The 23,279-nt window shown below is 35.7% G+C and overlaps 1 protein-coding gene across 1 annotated transcript; it reads left to right on the top strand.

Annotated features, from left to right (window-relative positions):
• The first annotated feature begins 7,307 nt into the window (after positions 1–7,307).
• Positions 7,308–14,383, top strand: LOC125656289 (medium-chain acyl-CoA ligase ACSF2, mitochondrial-like). Its single transcript, XM_048886902.2, has 2 exons — positions 7,308–8,667; positions 14,067–14,383. The coding sequence occupies exons 1-2, from the start codon at positions 7,308–7,310 to the stop codon at positions 14,381–14,383; spliced, it is 1,677 nt and encodes a 558-aa protein (XP_048742859.2).
• The last annotated feature ends 8,896 nt before the right edge of the window (positions 14,384–23,279 follow it).

Genomic DNA, 23,279 nt, shown 5'->3' on the forward strand with positions numbered 1-23,279 from the left:
ATCTTTGTCCACAGTGTGAAATGGTTACAAATTAATGATTGCATGCGTTGGTTGCACATGTAATTTCTGACATATTTATTTTGGTTTTTTGTCGTCAATGATATTGATAAACAGTAATAATGAAGAATTCCTCATCCATGTTATTCTGATCTAAACTGAGATACCGTGGACTGTGAAATATCACATGTATACGGGACACATAAATACATGTATAATAAATGACTAAGAATTCTGTACAGTCATATCGTTTGTCAGGAATCACACTTAATTTCTACATTAACTGACACTTAATTACAATTACAAATAGTAAATTTTCTATCTATTCCTTATAATGACACAATCGCTTGAGGACCCCCAAACTTCCACCAGAGTTTGTTTGCTTACATTCGTAGGCACTGTGACGTAATGAGGCCTCGACGGGGAGTTTGGAGGACCCCATCATGTTGTGCGCCCCCTGAATTCAGGGGGAATTAACTCGTGTTGCGACCGTGAACAATGTATCCCATTGTTGTGATCGTTGTCGTCGACGTCAATGTTTCACATTTTCATATTCTCCTGAGCCATTCAGTCGATTTAAGTCAAACTTGGCACACATCGCGCTTTGGAAAAGGGAAGTTAAGTATTTTCAATGAACATCCATTCATCTTCTAAGGGGATATTTTCAAGAAAAGCCAAAGGTTGGGGACATTGTAGAGACAGTCATTTATATACCTGTTTACTAGTGACGTGATCTGCAAAATGTCTTTCAAGCAACTTACACAACGCTTTCAGGTATCACAGACCTCTTGTTCGGATGACATCGAGTGCTCCTTAGAATTCTCTACTCCAACCATTGGATACTTTGTCCCTTCCCCCTCCTACAACTGAAAGAAATAAGGGCCCTCCACAGGCACTCGACGTTTTAAATATCTATAATTTAAAAAAAAAAAATGTCTTCCTGTAAACATAATATTCCCATGTTTACAGGAAGACAATTTTTTTTATCATAGATATTTAAAACGCTGAGTGCCTGTGGGGCCCTCAGGTAGCACCATTACAGCTCCAAACTGAAAGCGGGAGCTGGTAGTCTTAACGTAGAACTTCCACCCTCCTGTGAAGTCATTAAATTTCGCAAAAGTCAATGATTTATTAAGATTTATGCTCGACAGGAAAATAAATTTTTCAATTGTTATTGTAAAAAATCTTGTTAACCATAAAATAATTCAAAAGTTTAGTATATATAAATAATAAATTATATGTTTCAAAATATTGAATCCAAGGGCAATAACTCTGTTTTCATTAAACCATTTATCAAGTCCATTAGATATTTACTTTATTTTTCACAAACATTTTGTAGAATTTTTAAAGAAACAGTTTCATGCAATTGTTGAGTAATATTATATTGTTTTAACCAGCTTTTGTGAAAATTGGATAATGCTGTTGAAGGAAAATTGCAATTTTCTGACGTTAATAACAGATATATGCAAGGTGAAGATAACGAACAGTGATCAATCTCATAACTCCTACAAGCAATACAAAATAGATAGTTGGGCAAACACGGACCCCTGGACACACCAGAGGTGGGATCAGGTGCCTAGGAGGAGTAAGCATCCCCTGTTGACCGGTCACACCCGCCGTGAGCCCCATATCTTGATCAGGTAAACGGAGTTATCCGCAGTCAAAATCAGTGTGCCAAGAACGGCTTAACAATCGGTATGAAACACGTCAGACAGCATTTGACCCAATGCGAGGTCGTATCGACGAACTAGATCGTTATAACGACCATAGAATTTGCGAAATGCTGACTTCAATCGCGACTGTTGAAATCCCTGTACCATCAACTTGTTTGTCAGTAGCTTACCTCGATTTAAAAACTGACTATACGCAGAACAAGCTCTTGCATATCGAATCAGTTGAAATATATAAACACCATATGCAGGTGATAATGGAATATAACTACATAAATGTGGGAAGTTGACGATGGAGAAGCTGAAATCATCCCGTTTGTCATACAGTTGAGTTGTTAGTTTGCCGTTAATGTCTACTTTCAATAAAATATCTAAGTATGAAGCAGAAGTGGACGACTCTGTGGTGTCCTTTATTTCGAGCTCACAGGAATATATCAAATCGACATATGAATGAAAGCTATCATTGTTAATAGACAAAACGTCATCGATATATCTAAAAGTCGAATTGAAGGTCACAGCGAGATATTTTTTCTTCTCACGTAGAAGTTTTTGAATAAATTCTGCTTCATATGAATATAAAAACAGGTCAGCTAACAAAGGAGCACAACTAATTGATAAAAAAAATTAATACCACAACATACTTATTTTCTCATTTTTATTTGTTACTAAGATATATTGTTTGAAGAATCAACAATCAAATGTAAGTATGAACCTATAATTCTAGAGGGGTGTAATTACCTTAAGGGTCCTTTACTCTTCGTTCAAATGTATCTTACGCCTTGTCTTCAAAGATTACAGTTAGAAAAGTCATGCATTAAAGCCGTTTCTGAACGACAAGAACACACAGGAATAAGCAATTTTAACTGTAATAATAGTTGTAATGGTCTATACCATACCACACATAATAAAAACACAGGAACCGGTAATTCTGTTTGTAATAATATTAATACTAATCTAACCATACCACCCCAAGTTAAAATTGGTGGTATGATATATGCCACTACTATTATTGTTACAATACAGACAATATTATTATATAGCTTATAAATAGTCTAATATAAAATATGCGTAAAATCTAGAGAATGTTAGCGTTGAACGCTAACTTTGCATTGCGTAAATTGTATGCGCCCGAAACATTCCGAGTATGAGCGTTCAATATTGACGGTACCGTAACGACGTAAACAAGCCAAAATGTCAAACGACGGTCCTCCGAATCTGACAGAGCCGGTATTTGATATTTACTTAAGCAAAATGTTTTACTGTACATAAATTATGATGTCCCCATTTACAAAATCAGTTTGCTTCATGCATTAGTGACGGGTTAAATATTGAACAGTTAAAAAATGCATGCTATTATTGCACACTGCCAATATTGATGAATTCTCGTCTATTTTGGAGTAGTATGAGTGAAAAGGGATATAATTTAACAACTAAATACTTTAGCTATATAATAAAAGGGTTATTGAACTTATATAGGTGAATATTGGCACTCGTTGGCTGTCAAAATGCACTCTCAAGCTCGTGCATTTTGACAGCCAACTCGTGCCAATATTCACCAATATAAGTTCATACCGGTTCATGTGGGTGTTCTTTTTTTCTAAAACTAGGGGTGGTATATGGTATAGCCCATTGTTATTATTACAGACAAAATTACCGGTTCCTGTCGAGTGTTTCCCAAATATAAATTACAATCTCATTGAACCGTCTGTGTTCCAATACTTAGAGTGTATTCATTATTTAACGCATCCTCAGATAGGAAAAGTACCTTGATTGAGCGAGTCGTTGTGCAAATAGTTCAAGGGGAGTGTCGTTTTGTCTATTGAAGCTTTGACTACGTTCATAATTAAAATGAAATATTTATCATATATATGATAACACATGAAAATAGCTCTGTCTAATTCACATATTATTTTTTGGATTTGTTTTTATTTTGATCTATCCATGTTTACTTCGTTCGGTAAACGCGTCACGGTGACTGTTTAATGCATTATAAGTAAAATATTCATATCAAGACATGACTTTTAAAAAAATTATTTTTTTGGAAACGAAGAACATGAGTAATTAACTGAATGACTATATATTATGAATAGTGGAAACAAACAAATTTTAACGTAATGTAGATGCGTGTACATGTACATACATGTAAGTATGGAAATATGCGGTTGGCTATTAGGCCTAGGTATCAATTTTCATTCGTCGTTTATTTTTGCTTTTTGGTTTTTTTTTTATGTTGAACAGATTTGATGTAAAGGAATGCTATCTAATGAAACAAATGCGTCATTGATGTAAAAAAAAAAATAATAATAATTACACGTACCACATTGGTATCAAACGAAGTTAGATGATAACAGGTTTCTTCACAATAAGCTGATAGGCGAAAGATGCGATGATCGCATATGACTCCACAGCATCACGTGGCCCGCTCTCCTCATTAGCAGATATTTCCAAATCAGGAAGTCGATTTGAGTCGATTGAAATGTTGCCTTAAAAACTGGGAGATTGTTTTCTTTCTATGTATTGTGATAAAGCTACTTAAATTTCTAAATAATTTACGAACGTGGGGCACGTCCCTTAAATCGCAGCATTTGCTCTACAATCGGTTCGAAAAGAAATGCTGTGTAGCTGATCTGCACTGTTACAATGTTCGATTTCCAATGATTTACTAGCACATATGGTGCAAGAGAACCCCGTGTGCGCGCTTTCTTGAAAAAATAAGATGAAAGCATGCAGAATCGAGTAGGGTCATGATCGGCTGAATATCAACTGACGAACATTTTCACATTGCACTTAGGTAGGTCAGTGTCAAATTTAATTACATTTCCAATTGTCTAAGAATTATATTACAAAAATCTAACTTGCGTATCTCTCTCTCACTCTCTCTCTCTCTCTCTCTCTCTCTATTTAGAAATTATGAATAGTCAATATATTACACACACACACACACACACACACACACACACACACACACACACACACACACATATATATATATATATATATATATATATTTATTCATTTATTTATTTATTTATATATTGTTTATCAATTGGGTTATAAAAGTAGAATGAAGCATTTTCGTGAATTTTCTCATGTAATTTCATGATTACAAACCACTGTTCTTTATACTTTTACAGCAAATACTAGCATTGTATGCGAAAGCAACCATAGATCAATTTTTAAATGGTTTACTAAACTGTGATATATTTTGCTGTTGTATTTCTGTGCATTTAACAGCTTTGTACAGCGCAATTAGATGTGTTTCATGTCTTCTATTTATGCATTACTATCACATATGCGTATCAGTAAAGTGAGACATTCATTCAGGAATACAGTTTATGCCTTCAGAAAACACATGGATTCCGTATAACAGACTATTGCCCGATACAACTAACAACAACTTACTGGTGAGCATGGGCTATTGTGTAAGTTAACAATGACTAAATTGCTGCCACAAGCTTTATTTAAAACACATCCTTGTAAAATACAATATTGTCAATCGATAATTATTAGCTATGTTAGTTCACAACACGTTTGCAAGAACATAAAATCAATAATAGAGTTTAAATGCAGTTTAGATAAGAATAAGCCATACACTTGGTAACACATTTTCAATTTATGCTTTTTGTTCTCGAGTTGTTTAGTTGAATTAGATTTTCTTTCGGGTTTTTACAATATTTTTCACTTTTTACGCGTTTTCAGGGCTTTATATACATTAACATATCCTTCATACTTCGCTATTTTATTGAACACAGATGTTAAACGTAAACTAACAACAATTTTTATGACAAACGGTTTGACTTCAGCTTCTCCATCATCAACTTTCCATATTTATATACCAGTACTCCATCACCACTTGCATATATGTGTTTATGCTTCTCAAGTGATTCGATACGCAAGGGATTGTTCTGCTTATGGTAAGTTTCTAAATCTAGAGAGGGTACTGGCAAGTGCATTGTTACTGGGGGTTTCAACAATTTCGTTAACCGTCTGCATTTCGCAAATCCCATGGTGGTTACATAAATTTAATTTACTAATATAACCAGTCATTAGATAGAATGCGGTGTGACCTGTCTCATGCAAACTGAGGCCGTTCTGTGCACTGAATTTTATTACGGATCACCTCGTTAATGTAAAACTTACACGGTACCAATTTTGATGCACCAGATGCGCATTTCGACAAATAATGTCTCGTCAGTGATGCTCAACCGAAATGTTTGAAATCCGAAATAACTATGAAGTTTTAGAGCTAAATATAGCCAAAAACAGCGTGCCAAAAAAGTGGAGCCAAATTCGTCCAAGGATAAGAGCTATGCATGAGGGAGATAATCCTTAATTTTGAAATGAATTTCTAAATTTTATAACAGTAATTAAATATACATTCGTATTTTCAAGCTAGTTAATCTGATAAAGATATGGGGCTCAAAGCGGATACGGGTCGACATGGGATGCTTAGTCACCCTGACGTCTGTCCCTACCTCTGGTTTGTGCATTGGTTCGTGTTCTTCCCCTTTCACACGCATTTGTGTTTGTGATAGATGTTGATGGAAGCGAATGTCCGGTGCGTTAGGATGTGATATTGCGTGTATGTAATGAGAACATGAGACATTGAGTCAAGTTCATGTCTTCTGTACCTGTGTACATAACCTTGATTGTGACATCATTCGTGACCTTTGTGGTGTGAATACACACGCTGTTAAGAACTGTAGAATATTTGCGACCTGCATTGAGATGTTTTTTGCGATACAGATAGGTTAAAACTTTCATAGAGAGGTGTATGAAAGTGTATCTCAAATTTAAAAGAAGATTAAAATTATTAATGTTAAATACGAAAAGGACACTACCAATATGTCGAATATTAATAAGCTACCATAGATTTCCAACAAACTAATTTCCTGTGATGTGATCTTCTCACTTGATACTTTATTTTTGGTAAAACATCAAGAGGTCTTAGTTTAAGTATGAACAAAAATTCAGGTGTATGTTGGTTACCGGATACAGTTTTAATGATAAAATTTCCTTTTAAGGAAACTTGCTGAGAGCAAGTAAACATTCAGTCGCAACATAGTATTGTTCAACAATATTTGGACAATTAACAGCGAAGTACTTGGGTTGTTCGCATTCCTACAGATATCCATCATCGCAAACCACGGGTTATTGTTTCATTCTATTTCACAAACCGGTTTGTGAAATAGAATGAAATAATAACCCGTGGTTTGCGACGATGACAGATATCACACCATTGATATGTAAATTAGAAGTTGTTCCCAACATTCTTCAAACGCATAAATATATTTACAACATATATCCAAAATTATGTTGCTGCCTAGATCAGATACACCTGAACATTTGCATTTTTTTACACAAATTTGCAGATTAGGGTGATTAAATGTTCCAATAGATCAAAATAACGTTGATCCATACTATATACAGGTATTCAAGATAATAGACTTTTATGACAGCAAAGGGAAAATGTCATTTAATCCTTTGAAATGGACATTTATACTAATACTGTTGATCACATCATAGAAAAAGTCGCAAAAATGGAAAGCCCTGTTCCAAATACGAAGTCTTATGTAAAGACACAATGTTGTAATATTCTTAATAAGTCAATCTATTTTCTATTGTAGAGTCGTGTTCGTCATGTCAGAATTAAGTTATCTCTGTGTTCCACGGACTGTTCCATATCAATACCAAACAATAATTCAAGTCTTCAACGAAATTTCAACATTGTGTCCAAACAAAGAAATTCTCGTTTATCGAGGTATTGATGGGACCCGGAAAAGTTTGACTTGTCATCAACTTCAGACGCAGGCAACAAAGTTAGCAGGTTATCTCATCAAGAAAGGAATCAAGAAGGGAGATAAAATTGCTCTCTCTGGACCCAACACTTTAGAATGGGTAATTGCAGAATTAGCGATAATCATGGCTGGAGGTGTTGCTGTTCAAGTGCCCTTCGACATCACCGACGCCAGAGACGTTCATGAAATAGCTTCAATTGCTGAGTGTAAGGCCTTTTTGCTAGATCCAGTAAGAAATAATGAATATGTGGATATGATTTTACAACTTATTGCATATACCAAGGATGACTCAAATCTTTCAACATTTGCGTTTCTTAGAAAGAGCAAACATCTAACTTCATATGATGACATGCCCGGAATATTACAGCTAAACGAAACCGATGTGGAATTTCCCACACTTTACCCCGAGGATGACATTGTGGTTTTCACAACATCTGGAAGTACTGGAAAGCCTAAAATGATCCCCAAGACACACTTCCAAGCAACCAACAATGGCATGATATTCTCTGAGAAAACGTACAATGATCGCCCATTTACGTGGTTAGCCGGATGCCCCATTTTCACAGTTTACCAGGGATACTCTCGAATATTCTGCGATTCCTCAGTCGCCACCGAAGGACATAGAACCATGAGAATATGGGAAGTAATCAAAGAAGAAGACTGCACATCCGCGCTATTATCACCTAACTTTCTTTTATACCTGGTCTCTCACGGAGATAATTACAAAAACTCGTTCAAACTTGACACGGTCATCACGACTGGAGAAATGGTTGACAATGTCCACACGAAGGTCGTTGGCGTATTTACCAAGAGTTTGACAGTCTTATACGGATCAACGGAGACAAGTAGGATATCTGTACTTCCGCCGATTACCACTGCCGGTGAAAAGAGAGTTGGTGACGTTGGAATACCTATATCAGGTATAGAAGTGAAGGTCATTGACGGAGGTGGAAATATTTTGAGAAAAGGGGAGAGCGGGGAACTTTGTATTCGAAGTATTTGTGGTTTTGAGAAATATTACAAAGACACAGATTTAACTGACGAAGTCCTTTTGTCAGGAAAGTGGTTTCGTTCTGGCGACATTGTGTGCCTTGATAAAAACAATCACATTCTTATAAAGGGGCGGGTCACGGAATTCATTTGCCGAGGTACAAAGAAAATTATGCCAGGTAGCATTGAAGAAGTCATTCAAAAAAAGAATGGTATACACATTGCTATTGTTGTTGGTGTACCTGACAAACGTTTATACGAAGAAATTTGCGTTTGTTATGTTACGGATCCAGGGCAGGATATTTTACCATGCGATGTAAAACAATTTTGCATCAAAAACTTCGTTGGGCAGGAAGCCATGATTGATGATATTGGGAAAATGCCAAAGTATTTTCTTCGATTCCATAGTCTGCCGATGCTTGCTACAGGAAAGATTAACAAAACGCGCTTGAGAATGGATGCCATTCAACGGCTAAAACTGGCTGATCAGATGTAAGACGAACGTTTGATATAAAATTTAACTACCCAAGTTTAATCCTGTAGATTTAGTGATTAGGTGAAAAGTAAATATATTTCATAGACATTTGTGTTAATTCCATATTAAATTTTGTTTGAAATTGAAGTTAATGGTCAAAAGATAGTTTCCCCAGACGCGTTACAGAAGTTGTATATACATTTTACCTGATTTATAGGAATAAATATATAAGTTAGCAGGTTATCTAATCAGGAAAGGAATTAAGAAGGGGATAAAATTGATCTATCTGGACCCAACACACTGGAATGGGTGATCGCAGAATTATATATTATCATGGCGGGAGGTATTGTTGTCCATGTGCCCTTCAACATCACCGACGCCAGAGATGCTAACGGAATTGTTTTAATTGCTGAGTGCAAAGTCGTTTTCATAGATCCCGGAAGAAGAAATGAATATATGAACGTGAATTTAAAACTTATTGAAAGCATCGGGAAAGGTTCGAATCGTTTGACTCTGGTGTTTCTCAGAAAGTGCGAGCATGTAACATCCTATGATGACTTCGCCGAAATATTGCAGCTGAAAGCAGCAGAAGTGGAATTTCCCTCTCTATACCCTGAGGATGAAATTGTGTTTTTCAGGACATCTGGGAGCACGGGAAAGCCTAAAATGATCCCTAAAACACACTTTTCCGCAATCAACTGTCGTATTACCTTCCCTGGGAAAACTTACAATGATCGACCGTTTGCTTGGTCGGGCGGATCTCCCATTTTCACAGTGTACCAAGGGGAACCTAGAATATTCTACGATTCATCAGTTGCCATTAAAGGACGCAACACAATGGAGATATGGGAAATAATCAAGTAAGAACAGTGTTCTTCGGCGAAATTGTTACCTTACTTTCTTTCAGATCTGGTGGATCACGAAAAAAATTACAAATGTTCTTTCAAACTTGACGTTGTCATCACAACCGTACAACTGGTTGAAAATCGCCACACAAAGATCGTTGGCGTATTTACCAAGAATATTACGGTTGGATACGGTTTAACTGAGATACTTTGGGTATCTACTCTTCCGCCTATCACTACTGCTGGTGAAATGAAAACTGGTGACATAGGAAAGCCAATGCAAGACATAGAAGTGAAGATCATTGATGAGGAAGGAAAGGTTTTGAGAAAAGGGGAGAATGGGGAGCTTTGTATACGAAGCATATGTGGATTCGAAAAATACTACAAGAACCCAGATTCAACTGACGAAGTTCTTTTGCCGGGAGGGTGGTTTTGTTCTGGCGACATTGCTCAAGTAAGTGAACAAAATAATATTATGATGAAGGGGCGGATCAAGGATTGTATTTCCCGAGGTACAAGGAAAATAATACCCAGTAGCATCGAAGAAATCGTCATAAGAATGATTGGTATAAAAGATGTGATTGTGGTTGACGTACCTGACGAACGTCTCTACGAAGAAATTTGCGTTTGTTATGTCACGGATCCATGGATTGTAAATTCACCATCCGATGTAAAACAGTTTTGCATGGAAAATTTCAATAAGCAGGATAACATTGATGGTCTTGGAGAAATGCCAAAGTATTTCCTTCGATTCCATAGTATGCCGATGCTTGATAATGGAAAAATTAACAGACGTCAATTGAGAATCAATGCTATTGAACAGCTGGAATTGGTTGATCAGATGTAAGGTGGACTTCTGATATCAAATATCTCTACCCAAAGGTAAATCATGTACATTTAGGAATTGACTGAAACATAATGTAAATCCCTCAATTTTTTTGGAAGCCTTCTTTTTCCACGCAATACCGCATCAATTTTACAGACGTGTAAGTTTATTTTAGATTATATACCTATGTTGCATGAATTTTATATGAATTGTACATTATATGACCAATTTCGTCAATTTTTAAATATATTTTATGCTATGCGATGCTTTTGATGGTATACTGTAACCTTGAAATCGTCCCTGATGTGCATAGGTAATTTAAATTAGAAACCCAACCGTGTGTAAACAACGACTCGGTGCAGGTGATAAATGAGGATTGGTTGCTGATATTTTGTGTGACAAGTGGAATATTTAGACTTTGTAAAGAGATTTACAACCAAAACCGAAAAGCACTATAAATGTCACATGCATGCTTATATCATTATCTTTATCATTGAATTACTACGATAACCAAGACAGAATATACCAGTCTGGTATAATTTGATACACACATTGAATTTTTTTTTTATTATTCTTTATTCGGCATTATTTCTTTTGTGTTTTTGAGAGGATAATTGTTTCTATGCTTAATTTGCAGTAACCCTTCACTTATTTATCTATCTATCTATCTATCTATCTATCTATTTATCTATCTATCTATCTATCTATCTATCTATCTATTTATCTATCTATCTATCTATCTATCTATATAAATAAATAGTCAATATATTACATAATGTTTATCAATTGGGTTATAAAAGTAGAATGAAGCACTTCTGTGAATTTTCTCATGTAATTGTATGTTTACAAACCATCACAACATTTACATGTATTCATTTTATAACAGGTAACAACTCCACTGATGACTTGTTATTTTGTTGTTGTTTTGATTGATGTACATTGTATATTTGAGTGTTCATTGTCAGTCAAACCTTTTTAACGGGGAGGTGTTGTGTATTTCACTATTTGCACTAAATTGAGCTAGATTGTTCTAGAGAAGTGATGTTTATTTCATCGACACTAGTGACCTAGATTGTTCTAGGCCTTATGTTATATTTAGTAGAAAGATTACGTATTGGTTGCATCATTGTCTTTAAGATTGTACTAGAAAATGCATTCCTATTACATATACACTAAACGCCTAATGATAAAAAAGCTCTGGTTAGACACTTTATATGCTTTTCAATTTTATTCATACTGGGAACTACGATTTTGGAATCGCTATTTTTGTGTGTGTAGATCCTGTACGGATTTATTGCTCAACTACCGTAAGTTAGTACTATGCTATTGTTACAATTTTCCATCAATCATTAATTGTAAATAAATCTTATTGATTGTTTAATTGGTTTTTTTTGCTGGTAAATTCTGCTTGCTCTTTGTTAAGAGTTTGTTGCGACCTATAACAGAATTGGAGCTCCTCCAAGATAAAAAAAAAACCACCCCAATATATATGTAGGACTCCAAAGTGCGATGGTCACGCCAAAGTGCGATGGTCTGCGCCAAACCCCAATGGTGTGACACGCCAAAATGCGATCGTCCACAATCATGCGCCAAAGTGCGATGGCCTGACACGCCAAAGTGCGATGGTGTGACACGCCGAAATCCATTGGTTTGTAAACGACACAGTGATTTGGTACAGACTGAACCATGTGTTGTTTTACCAAAACATCATTGCAAAATCCATGCACAAAAAATAAGAATAAGAACTTATTTCATTACCATTTAGTTGTCGTGTTATTAAACACAACATTTTCCAAGGCGAAATCGTATAGAATGTTTTGTATTATAACATACCCCCAGGAATTTAATACGTGTACGTCAAAGTAATAAATGATTATGAATTAAAGAATGTATGGGCGAAGTAGAACAAATGTACCTTGCCTTTCTCACTACCCTCAACAGTGTAAACCTTGCCGTTGCTGTCGTCCGTGTTACATTTCTTTGTTTTTATTTTGAAAGACGTTAAGAATGACGTCACAATGACGTGACGTCACAAACGTTACTGAACTCCGCACCTTCGGTCTTTGGCGTGACCATCGCACTTTAGTATCCGTAACGTTAACAAACCATCGCACTTTGGCGCAGACCATTGCACCTTGGCGTGGCCATCGCACTTTGGAGCGACCATCGCGCTTTAGAATCTTATATATATATATATATATATATATATATATATATATATATATAATCCAAATAGAAAGAGTTGATATCACACAGTCAAAATAATTAGAGTGCTTTTTTATTGAATATATTTTGGAACTGTATATTTTCCCGCTTTTTTTATTGGTTTATATAGTGTATATTTTTTTTATTGAATTATATATATATATATATATATAATTCCAAAATTCCAAAAGTTCCAAAATTTCAACAAAAAATCAGTTAATAAATATTTTTCTCAATTTGAAAAAGTTGCAGAAAATTCAAAATGGCCACGGCAGGTTTTGTCCACAATGGTAAAAAAAGATTTGATTGGCAAGTTCACTCAGACTCAGATTATGGCAAGATCAAGGCTACAGTCTTAAAAGCTCGTTAATTAGTACCCGAAACGTACAGACAATAATTCAGAAAATTTGATAATCAAGCGTATGAAAGGTGAAGATAACGAACAGTGATGTATGTAGAGTTTGCTAGAGAAAAAGACAATTCGTTTAATCATTGGTTGAGATCTAATAGAATCACTGATAATTTAAACAACTTTCGTCAACTCATCTTAGGGGAAGAATTTAAAGTGTGTTTTCATGAAGATTTGTGAACACATTTAGAAGATAAGAATGTGAGAACTCTTGAGACAGCTGCAGTTATTTCAGATACTTATAATCTCTCTCTCTCTCATAAGAAAACCTTTGTAGCAAAATCTCAAGCTTGTAGCTTATCAAAAAGTGTAGACTCAGATAAAAAGAGTGCTTCAGAGTTTATTCGCAGTCACCACCTCACAGTGGTTCTAGGTTCGGTCAAAGGTCAGGACGTTCTGAAGGTTCCTCTGGTGTAGGATGGCTTCCTACTTGTACTTATTGTTAAAAAAAAATAGGTCATCTGATTAGTGAATGACAAATGCGTGTGCATCATTTAGAAATGATAAGAAAGCCTTTAGTTCATTTTACTCTCACACTCCTGACGTTCAGGGTTCGAAGTCCAGTTCTGTTAATTATATATAGGATTAAAACTCATTTTGTCTGAGGTATTTGTTTCACTCCATGGCTCTTATGAAGTTAAACCTGGTCAGATGTTGAGAGATACTGGTGCTACACAGACGGAGTGTTTTGCCTTTGTCTGAGCGGTGGGTCAGTTTTATCACATGGTGTTGAGCTAGGCATCATTGGTGGTCCCTTACATAGAATTTATCTGAAATCAGATTTAATTACTGTACCAGTTATTTAGGTGTTCGACCTACTCTTATTGTTTAAAGCATTTCCTTGTTGCTAGGCAACGATTTAGCTGGTGGAAGAGTCATACCAGATCCTATACTTTGTGAGAAAATTACTTCCACCGTCGCGCCCGATGAAGAAGACAACGACCTATATCCAGCCTGTGCTGTCACTAGATCGATGACCAGAAGAAAAGAAGCCAATGATGATCATGTTCAGGCCCCCAACACGGCTGGTTCATCTCATGAAATTGACCTCAGTGACACTTTCCTGTTTGACCTTGATGACATTTCACATGAAAATAGACAGTCATTTAACAACAAGTCTCCACTGAAAACCAGTGACGATGGTGGTCCCAATACACAAGTAGACTAGGGCAAGAACACCCTCAGTAGAGATCAGCTACTGTCCAATCAAAATAAGGACCCTGATATTATCCAACTGAGCAAGAGAGCACTTCCACCAGAAGAGATCACCAAAGTTGGAGAGTGTTTTATACCAACGACGGGATCCTTTTGCAAAAGTGGTGACCACTTAATGCACCATCGGATGACGTATGTAGGGTCTTTCACCAGATAGTGGTCCCAGTGGTATATCGTAAGGACATCGTGAGTTTGGCTCACGATACACCCATTGCAGTTTATTTAGGAGTCAAAAAAACTTCTAACAGGATTTTGAGTCATTTCTATTAGCCAAATTTAAGAAAGGATGTTTCTGAATTTAGCAAGTTTTGTCACGTTTGCCAGATGGTAGGTAAACCTATTCATAAAATCCCATCTGCCCCTCTACAACCTATTCCAGCATTTGAAAAACCATTCAGTAGGGTGTTAATAGATTATGTAGGATCCTTGCCAAAAACCAGGTCAGGGAAATTTAAAAATTCAAGTCTTTTTCAGTATAGAACCGAAGCAAACTGTTCCTTCATTTAACCTCATAAACTTACTTTACAATTTGATAAGTATGTCCAGTCAAACAATTAACAGGGGCAAATCCAGGAATTGCGGTTACGGGGGAAACACTTTATGAGACAGGGGGTCGGGGCCACCTTGAGGCCCCCAGTGGGTCCAGGTCAAAGCCCTGGTGGCGGTTAACGGCGCAAAGCCCCCGGAAGCTCCTATATTCTACTGATTTTATAGGGCTTCAAATATGTCTCCTATTATAGTTATTTGTACCATTTTCTACCACTTTCAACAAGGTGAAATTATAAAATGACGCAAATCTTAAGGGTTTTTGAAAAAAAATAAGTTCTCTCAATAAAGTAATTCAAGAAATAAAAAGATTTTGTCATTTATTTCTCCGGGAGTGGAAGAAATTATTGTTTCTTTTACATGTATCGTTGAGGACATTTTTCTAAACAAGATACCACGATTTTAAAATGTAGGTTGCCATAAAAATCTGCACATACTGTAAATGTATTACATTTGGCTGTATATTCTATTTAGCGCCTTTGGCGGAACGCAGCTTCCGCCAAATCAAATTCATCGCTAAATGCCATCCGTAAATCTAGATGTTTAAAGTAATTCAGGAATGCGCTATATCAAATCTCTGCTAACTTGTTGAAAAAACGATTTCTGCCAAATATCGTACCCGCCAAATATAATACGTTTACAAGTATGATTACTTGTAAACGTATAAAGACGAGTTTTGCCTTTTGATTCACGGAAACGGATAAAAAAATCCCACCGCATGCTGAATGGAAATTACTTTACTTTCGCTTTTAAAGGTCACGGGAATATGTTTGGATATGTTTGGCATTTTTAAAACAAAATTATTTAAGAATACATTGAATAAAACAAAAATCGAATCAAAGAAACGCATATACCTATAATAACTCGAAATTATTTTCTTTTTGCAAAAATCGGACCAAATTCATTCATTTTCTGCAATACTGGGTACTGATATAATATATTATATCCCAGAGCTAGATAGTTGGGGTGTCTGTTACTTTTTCCAGTAAAATTTAAATTGTCTTTAATACAAATACATCAACTATAACGCATAAAACTTATTGCTAATAATATCAATGTGTTTGTGCCAGTTTGTTTTTCAAAACAGTTTTCTTACATTAATTTTAAAGTATGTATATGATGCATGTTGAAATTAAATATTATTGCATTAATATTTAGATTTTGATTCCAAACGTTCTTAAAACGTTTTCAAATTAAAAATCAAATAACAGCAAATCATTATTTATGTCTTCAAGCGAGATGTGGTTTGTTTAAAACGTAGATTACCTGGGATTGATTCGAAACTTCGACAATTGTTGTGGCAGATTATTTTCTATATCGCATATGTAATAGGTGCACATTTACATGAATGATAATGATGATAATAAACTTTATTCACACAAAGCATGTGATATGTATCAAGTTAAATCAAGTAGTGTAGTCTTGTTCATGGCTCTTGCTAAAATGTAATATTTCTTGACTACTAGGGGTGTGAAAATAATGGAATATAACCTAGAAGATTTCAAATTATCAGATGAGACACGAATTTCTTCGTAATGGCAGACAACGATGTAATATCATTTATTTTAGCAATTTATTAAGATCTAGGAGCCAATATGTTTGTAGTATTCACGAACGTTAGTGTGTCACTTGACTATCAGAAAATAATGTGAGGATATGTATGGAATCTACATATAATAGACAAGATCGTAAATACCGAATTAGCGGAACTCTCTTGTAAAGAACTCCGGAAAAGCGTGTCAATTTTGGGCCCTTTTTATATTCCAACATGGCATCGAAACTCAACTAGGTTAAGGGTTTCGATAGTAAAAGGCACCGACATTTTGGGGTGAACTGATACCTCAAATTCACAAGTATAATTACAATTGTTACAATCAAACATCGAAACGATAATACCCATGTGTTGACTGTGAAAGGTGATGATAAGGAACAGTGATCAATCTCATAATTCCTATAAGCAATGCAAAATAGATAGATGGGCAAACAAGGACCCCTGGACACACCAGAGGTGGGATCAGGTGCCTAGGAGGAGTAAGCATCCCCTGTCGACCGGTCACACCCTTCTTGAGCCCCATATGCTGATCAGGTAAATGACATTATACATAGTCAAAATCAGTGTGCCAAGAAGTGCCAAACAATCGGTATGAAACGAGTTAGCTGCAGAACTGTAGCTTTCTGAAAAAAAATATTGTGACGGACAGAGAGCTACAGATCCATCCCTATGAAATTCTTCGATTTACGGCGCACATAAAGGTGCGCCCGGTTCAGGCCTGATATCGTTATATTCTTGTGTTGCTGTCACATATGTAAATTTAATATAAACAAATCTTAATATATTTTTTCTACTATAATTGTGTCCAAACATACCTCCAAATATTCATTAAAGCCCCTTACGACCCGAAAACGCACAGCTTAAAATGATTTCGTTGACGTAAAAATGTTAAGTAGCAATAATAAAAACACAGGAACCGGTAATTTTGCTTTCTATTGTCGAGTTGTTTAGTTGAATTAAATTTCCCTTTCGGGTTTTTACATTTTTTTCCCCATTTTTACGCGTTTTCAGGGCTTTACATACATTCACATATCTTTCATACTTCGATATTTCATTGAACACTGGTGTAATCCGCAAACTAACAACAAATTTTATGACAAACGGTTTGACTTCAGCTTCTCCATCATCAGCTTTCCATAACCTCGCATCGGGCTAAATGCTGTCTGACGTGTTTCATACCGATTGTTAAGCCGTTCTTGGCACACTGATTTTGACTGCGGATAAATCCGTTTACCTGATCAGGATATGGGGTTAACGGCGGGTGTGACCGGTCAACAGGGGATGCTTACTCCTCCTAGGCACCTGATCCCACCAGGGATCCATGTTTGCCCAACTATCTATTTTGTATTGCTTGTAGGAGTTATGAGATTGATCACTGTTCGTTATCTTCACCTTACATATACCAATATTCCATTACCATCTGCAGATGTATTTATGTTTCTCAAATGATTCGATACGCAAGGGCTTGTTCTGTTTTTGGCAGTTTTCCAAATCGAGAGAGTTTACTGGCAAGTGCATTGTTACTGGGGTTTCAACAGTTTTGTTAAACGTCTGCATTTCGCAAATCCCATGGTGGTTACATAGATTTAATTTACTAATATAACCAGTCATTAGATAAAATGCGGTGTGACCTGTCTAATGCAAACTGAGGCCGTTCTGTGCACTGAATTTTATTACGGATCACCCCGTTTACCTGATAAAGATTTAGGGCTCAAAGCGGATGCAGGTCGACACGGGATGCTTAGTCACCCTGAGCTTCTGATCCCACCTCTGGTTTATGCATTGGTTCGTGTTCTTCCCCTTTCATACGCATTTATGTTTGTGATAGATGTTGATGGAAGCGAATGTCCGGTGCGTTAGGATGTGATATTGCGTGTATGTAATGAGAACATGAGACATTGATTCAAGTTCATGTCTTCTGTACCTGTGTACATAACCTTGATTGTGGCATCATTCATGACCTTTGTGGTGTGAATACACATGATGTTAAGAACTGTAGAATATTTGCGACATCTATTGAGATGTTTTTTGTGATACCGATTGGTTAAAAGTTTCATAGAGGGATGTGTGAAAGTGTATCTCAAATTTAAAAGATTAAATTTGTGAATATCAAACACGAAAAGGACACTACCAATATGTTGAATATTAATAAACTACCATACATATCCGACAAACTAATTTCCTGTGATGTGAGCTTCTCACTTGATACTTTATTTTTTGGTAAAACATCAAGAGGTCTTACTTTAGGTATGAACAAAAGTTCAGGTGTATTCTGGTTACCGGATATAGTTTTAATGATACAATTTCATTTAAGGAAGTTAGCTCCTGAGTTTTTGAGTACAACTGCGCAGGATGCTACAACTAAGTATTCTCTGGTTCAATACTGATCCCATTGGTGCAAATATATTGCACATCTATTGCTTAACCCTATCCAGTTGAAAATATGTGTGTTAATTCAAATTTTGAAAGGGTTTGACAGGGACTATATATTGTGGCGGAAGGATCCACTAATCAAAAAGTTGTAATTTTGCATGATATAACAGTTACTGTTTCATCCATTGTATATCTATTTTTATACTCCTATACGTGTATTTCAATTTTATAATTTGTGATACAGGTAGTTGAGACTTGAAACTATTTCAAATGTTGTAATTTATTAACTTGGTTGATATATTTTTCAAAACAGAACACCAATTGTTTAAAAAGTTATAATTAATCTACACGAAATTTTGTATACAAATTCATTATTTTTGCCAATAATTCAAAAATTTGATCTCCAATCCCAACTTTTTTTAGTTGCATTTTAAATTGGAAGACCAGACCTTGAAAATTATGTAAAATTTTAGAAATTGACATTACTCCTAATATGTCCTTTTAAACTCTCAATTTTGACATCATGAAGTTTTTCGTATATCAAGTGCAAAAAGGTCATAATTTATTTCCTTTACTAGTATTAATTCTTTTTTCATCTGTAGTGGACATGATTATGTATCTATTTTATGTAATGATTGATTTGTGTCGCTTATGTTGTGTTGACACTAACAGAAAAATCAAGTTTAATTGAATAAATTTTAAGTGCAAAAGGGTCATATTTAGAACACTATAGCTCAATAACAAGCGTTCCGACCTCAGTTTTTCTATTTCATTTCCTAATTCTCTTTCAATGTAGAAATCAAAAATACACTTCACTAAAAATTGACATTACTCCAAATATCAGGTGCAAACCTCTTTAAAAGAAACTTGCTAAGAGCAAGTAAACAACCAGACGCAAAATAGTATTGTTCAACAATATTTTGACAATCATCAGCGAAGTACTTGGGTTGTTTGCATTCCTACAGATGTCATACCATTGGTATATGTTAAAAGTTGTTCCCAACATTCTTCATACGCATAAATATATCTACAACATATATCCAAAATTATGTTTCTGCCTAGACCAGATACACCCGAACGTTTGCATTTTTTGCACAAATATGCAGATTAGGGCGACTTCAATGGTCCAATAGATCAAAATTACGTTGATCCATACTATATATAGGTATTTAAGATAATAGACGTTTATGATTGCAAAGGAGGAATACTGTGTAATCCTTTGTTAAACTCATACAGTTGATCGCATCATAGAAAAGGTCGCAGAAGTGGAAACCCCTTTTCCGAATACGAAGTCCTATGTAAAGACACACTGTTGTAATAATCGTAATAAGTCAATCTATTTTATATTGTAGAGTCGTGTTTGCCATGTCCGAATTCAGTTATCTCTGTGTTCCACGGACTGTTCCATATCAATACAAGACAATCATTCAAGTCTTTAACGAAATTTCAACATTGTGTCCAAACAAAGACATTCTCATTTATCGAGGTATTGATGGGACCCGGAGAAGTTTAACTTGTCATCAGCTTCAGACACAGGCAACAAAGTTAGCAGGTTATCTAATCAGGAAAGGAATTAAGAAGGGAGTTAAAATTGGTCTAATTGGACCCAACACTCTGGAATGGGTGATTGCAGAATTATCAATTATCATGGCGGGGGATATTGTTGTTCATCTGCCCTTCAATATCAGCGACGCCAGGGATGCTTACGAAATCGTTTTAATTGCTGAGTGCAAAGCTGTTTTCATAGATCCCGGAAGACGAAATGAATATATGAATGTGATTTCAAAACTTATTGAAAACATCGGGAAAGATTCAAAACTTTCGACTCTGGTGTTTCTCCTCAGAAAGTGCGAGCATGTAACACCCTATGATGACCTCCCCGAAATATTGATGTTGAACGCAGCCGAAATGGAATTTCCCTCTCTATACCCTGATGATGACATTGCCATTTTCACGACGTCTGGAAGCACGGGAAAGCCTAAAATGATCCCTAGAACAACTGTCGTATTGTCTCCCCTAGGAAAACTTACAATGATCGACCATTGGCTTGGTCAAGCGGATCTCCCATTTTCACAGTGTACCAAGGAGAACCTAGAGTGTTCTGCGATTCATCAGTCGCCATTGAATGATGTAATACAATGGAGATATGGGAAATAATCAAAGAAGAACAGTGCACATCGGCACTATTGCTACCTTACTTTCTTTCAGATCTGTTGGATCAAGAAAAAAATTACAAAGATTCCTACAAACTTGACGTTGTCATCACAACTGGTTGAATATTGCCACACAAAGATCGTCGGCGTATTTACAAGGAATCTTACAGTTGAATACGGTTTAACTGAGATACTTTGGGTATCTACACTTCCGCCTATCACTACTGCTGGTGACATGAAAACTGGTAACATAGGAAAACCAATACCAGATATAGAAGTGAAGATCATTGATGAGGAAGGAAAGGTTTTGAGAAAAGGGGAGAATGGGGAGCTTTGTATACGAAGCATATGCGGTTTCGAAAAATACTACAAGAACCCAGATTCAACTGACGAGGTTCTTTTGCCGGGAGGGTGGTTTCGTTCTGGCCACATTGCGCACGTAAGTGAACAAAATAATATTATGATAAAGGGGCGAATCAAGGATTGTATTTCCCGAGGCACAAGGAAAATAATGCCCAGTAGCATCGAGGAAATCATCATAAGAATGATTGGTATAAAATATGTGATTGTGGTTGGCGTACCTGACAAGCGTCTATACGAAGAAATTTGCGTTTGTTATGTCACAGATCCATGGATTGAAAATTCACCATCCGATGTAAAACAGTTTTACTTGGAAAATTTCAATGAGCAGGATAGCATTGATGGTCTTGGAGAAATGCCAAAGTATTTCCTTCGATTCCATAATCTGCCGATGCTTGATAATGGAAAAATTAACAAAAGGCAATTGAGACTCGATACCATTGAACAGTTGGAATTGGTTGATCAGATCTAAGGTGGACTTCTGATATCAAATATAATTTCCCAAAGGTGAGTCTTGTAGATTCAGGAATTAGCTACAACATAATAAAAATCCTTCATAATATATTTTCGGAAGCCGTCTTTTTCCGAAGAAACTATTGAAAGTGAACTGAACTAATCATTCGTGAGGCTCGATCAGGAGAGACTTGTCCCATATTAATCTAGATAGTTTCAATATATAGACGTTTCGTTTGTTTACAGCTTTGTAGTGTAGTTTTAGTTTTTTTCTGTAGTTTTCTTCTCTATGTAAAGATTTAATCGTCCCGAGAATTTGACAATTCATATATACATATATATATATATATATATATATATATATATATATAAAGCACTAAATAATCCCAACTAGGTACTGAAAAACCCCAGCCCGGGGTCGAACCAGCGACGTACGGCACCCACCGCCTAGCAAGATTGTCAAACCAGTGCGTAAGTCCACTCAGCCACAACCAAGAGTTGAATTAAAAAAATAATTTAATTCTTGTATTGCCATAACACCATAATAAAGGCTCTGAGAAACGTTTGTGTAAATAGATTGTAAATTTTGTGGTAAAAACACTCATTAAAGACCCATTAATCATTCCAAATGTATGAGCGCTATACGGACTCAAATTGGGAAACGCTCATATTGGAATTATTGAACTAAACAGCCGATTTGAGACAGTTTGTATTCTCAAGGATGAGTTCAACTCCATCAAACACATTTTTTCTTTAATTTCAAAAGATAGTTTGGTTTTTTTGGTAAACTTTGGTTATCAAATTTGCTCTGTAAATAATTGTAAGAAATGTTAAATCTTAGATTTTTTTTTTTTTTTGGTTATTGTTTTTTCTGGTATTCTGTTATTTGACCTATAACAAAATCCTAATTGGGTTTGGATATGATAATGTATAAATATTGCATGTAGTTGAAGTTAACATTGAACATTTTCACTCCGAGAGAACCATTGTCAACCGAGACGTAGCTGAAATTATACTGTTGTTATATAAACAACAAAGCAGAGAAAATAACGTCTGTTGACATTTGATTGATCACTATCATGCAATGTTTTGTATATGAATGCAGGTATTCGGGGTTATTACAAACACTCAAACGACGTCGTCTAATAATTTACGGCAAACCGTACGTGGATGAATTTCACGCATGTGATATTTTTTTTAATGATACATAATGTATCACCAGTTGTCAAATAATGTTACCGTTGCCAGATACTATCACCCCATGGTGCCTAATTTCTGTTTTCAGAGAGTAACAACGTTTGTTTTTTGGTGGGTTTTTTTCAAATTCTCCTCGACCAATCGGATTCGTCTAAATTACAGATAATAAATACTAATTGGTATATCACAGATATTTCCTGGTGAATAATACAGAA

Source organism: Ostrea edulis, chromosome 7 (genome assembly GCF_947568905.1).
Source record: "Ostrea edulis chromosome 7, xbOstEdul1.1, whole genome shotgun sequence".
NCBI classification, from domain to species: domain Eukaryota; kingdom Metazoa; phylum Mollusca; class Bivalvia; order Ostreida; family Ostreidae; genus Ostrea; species Ostrea edulis.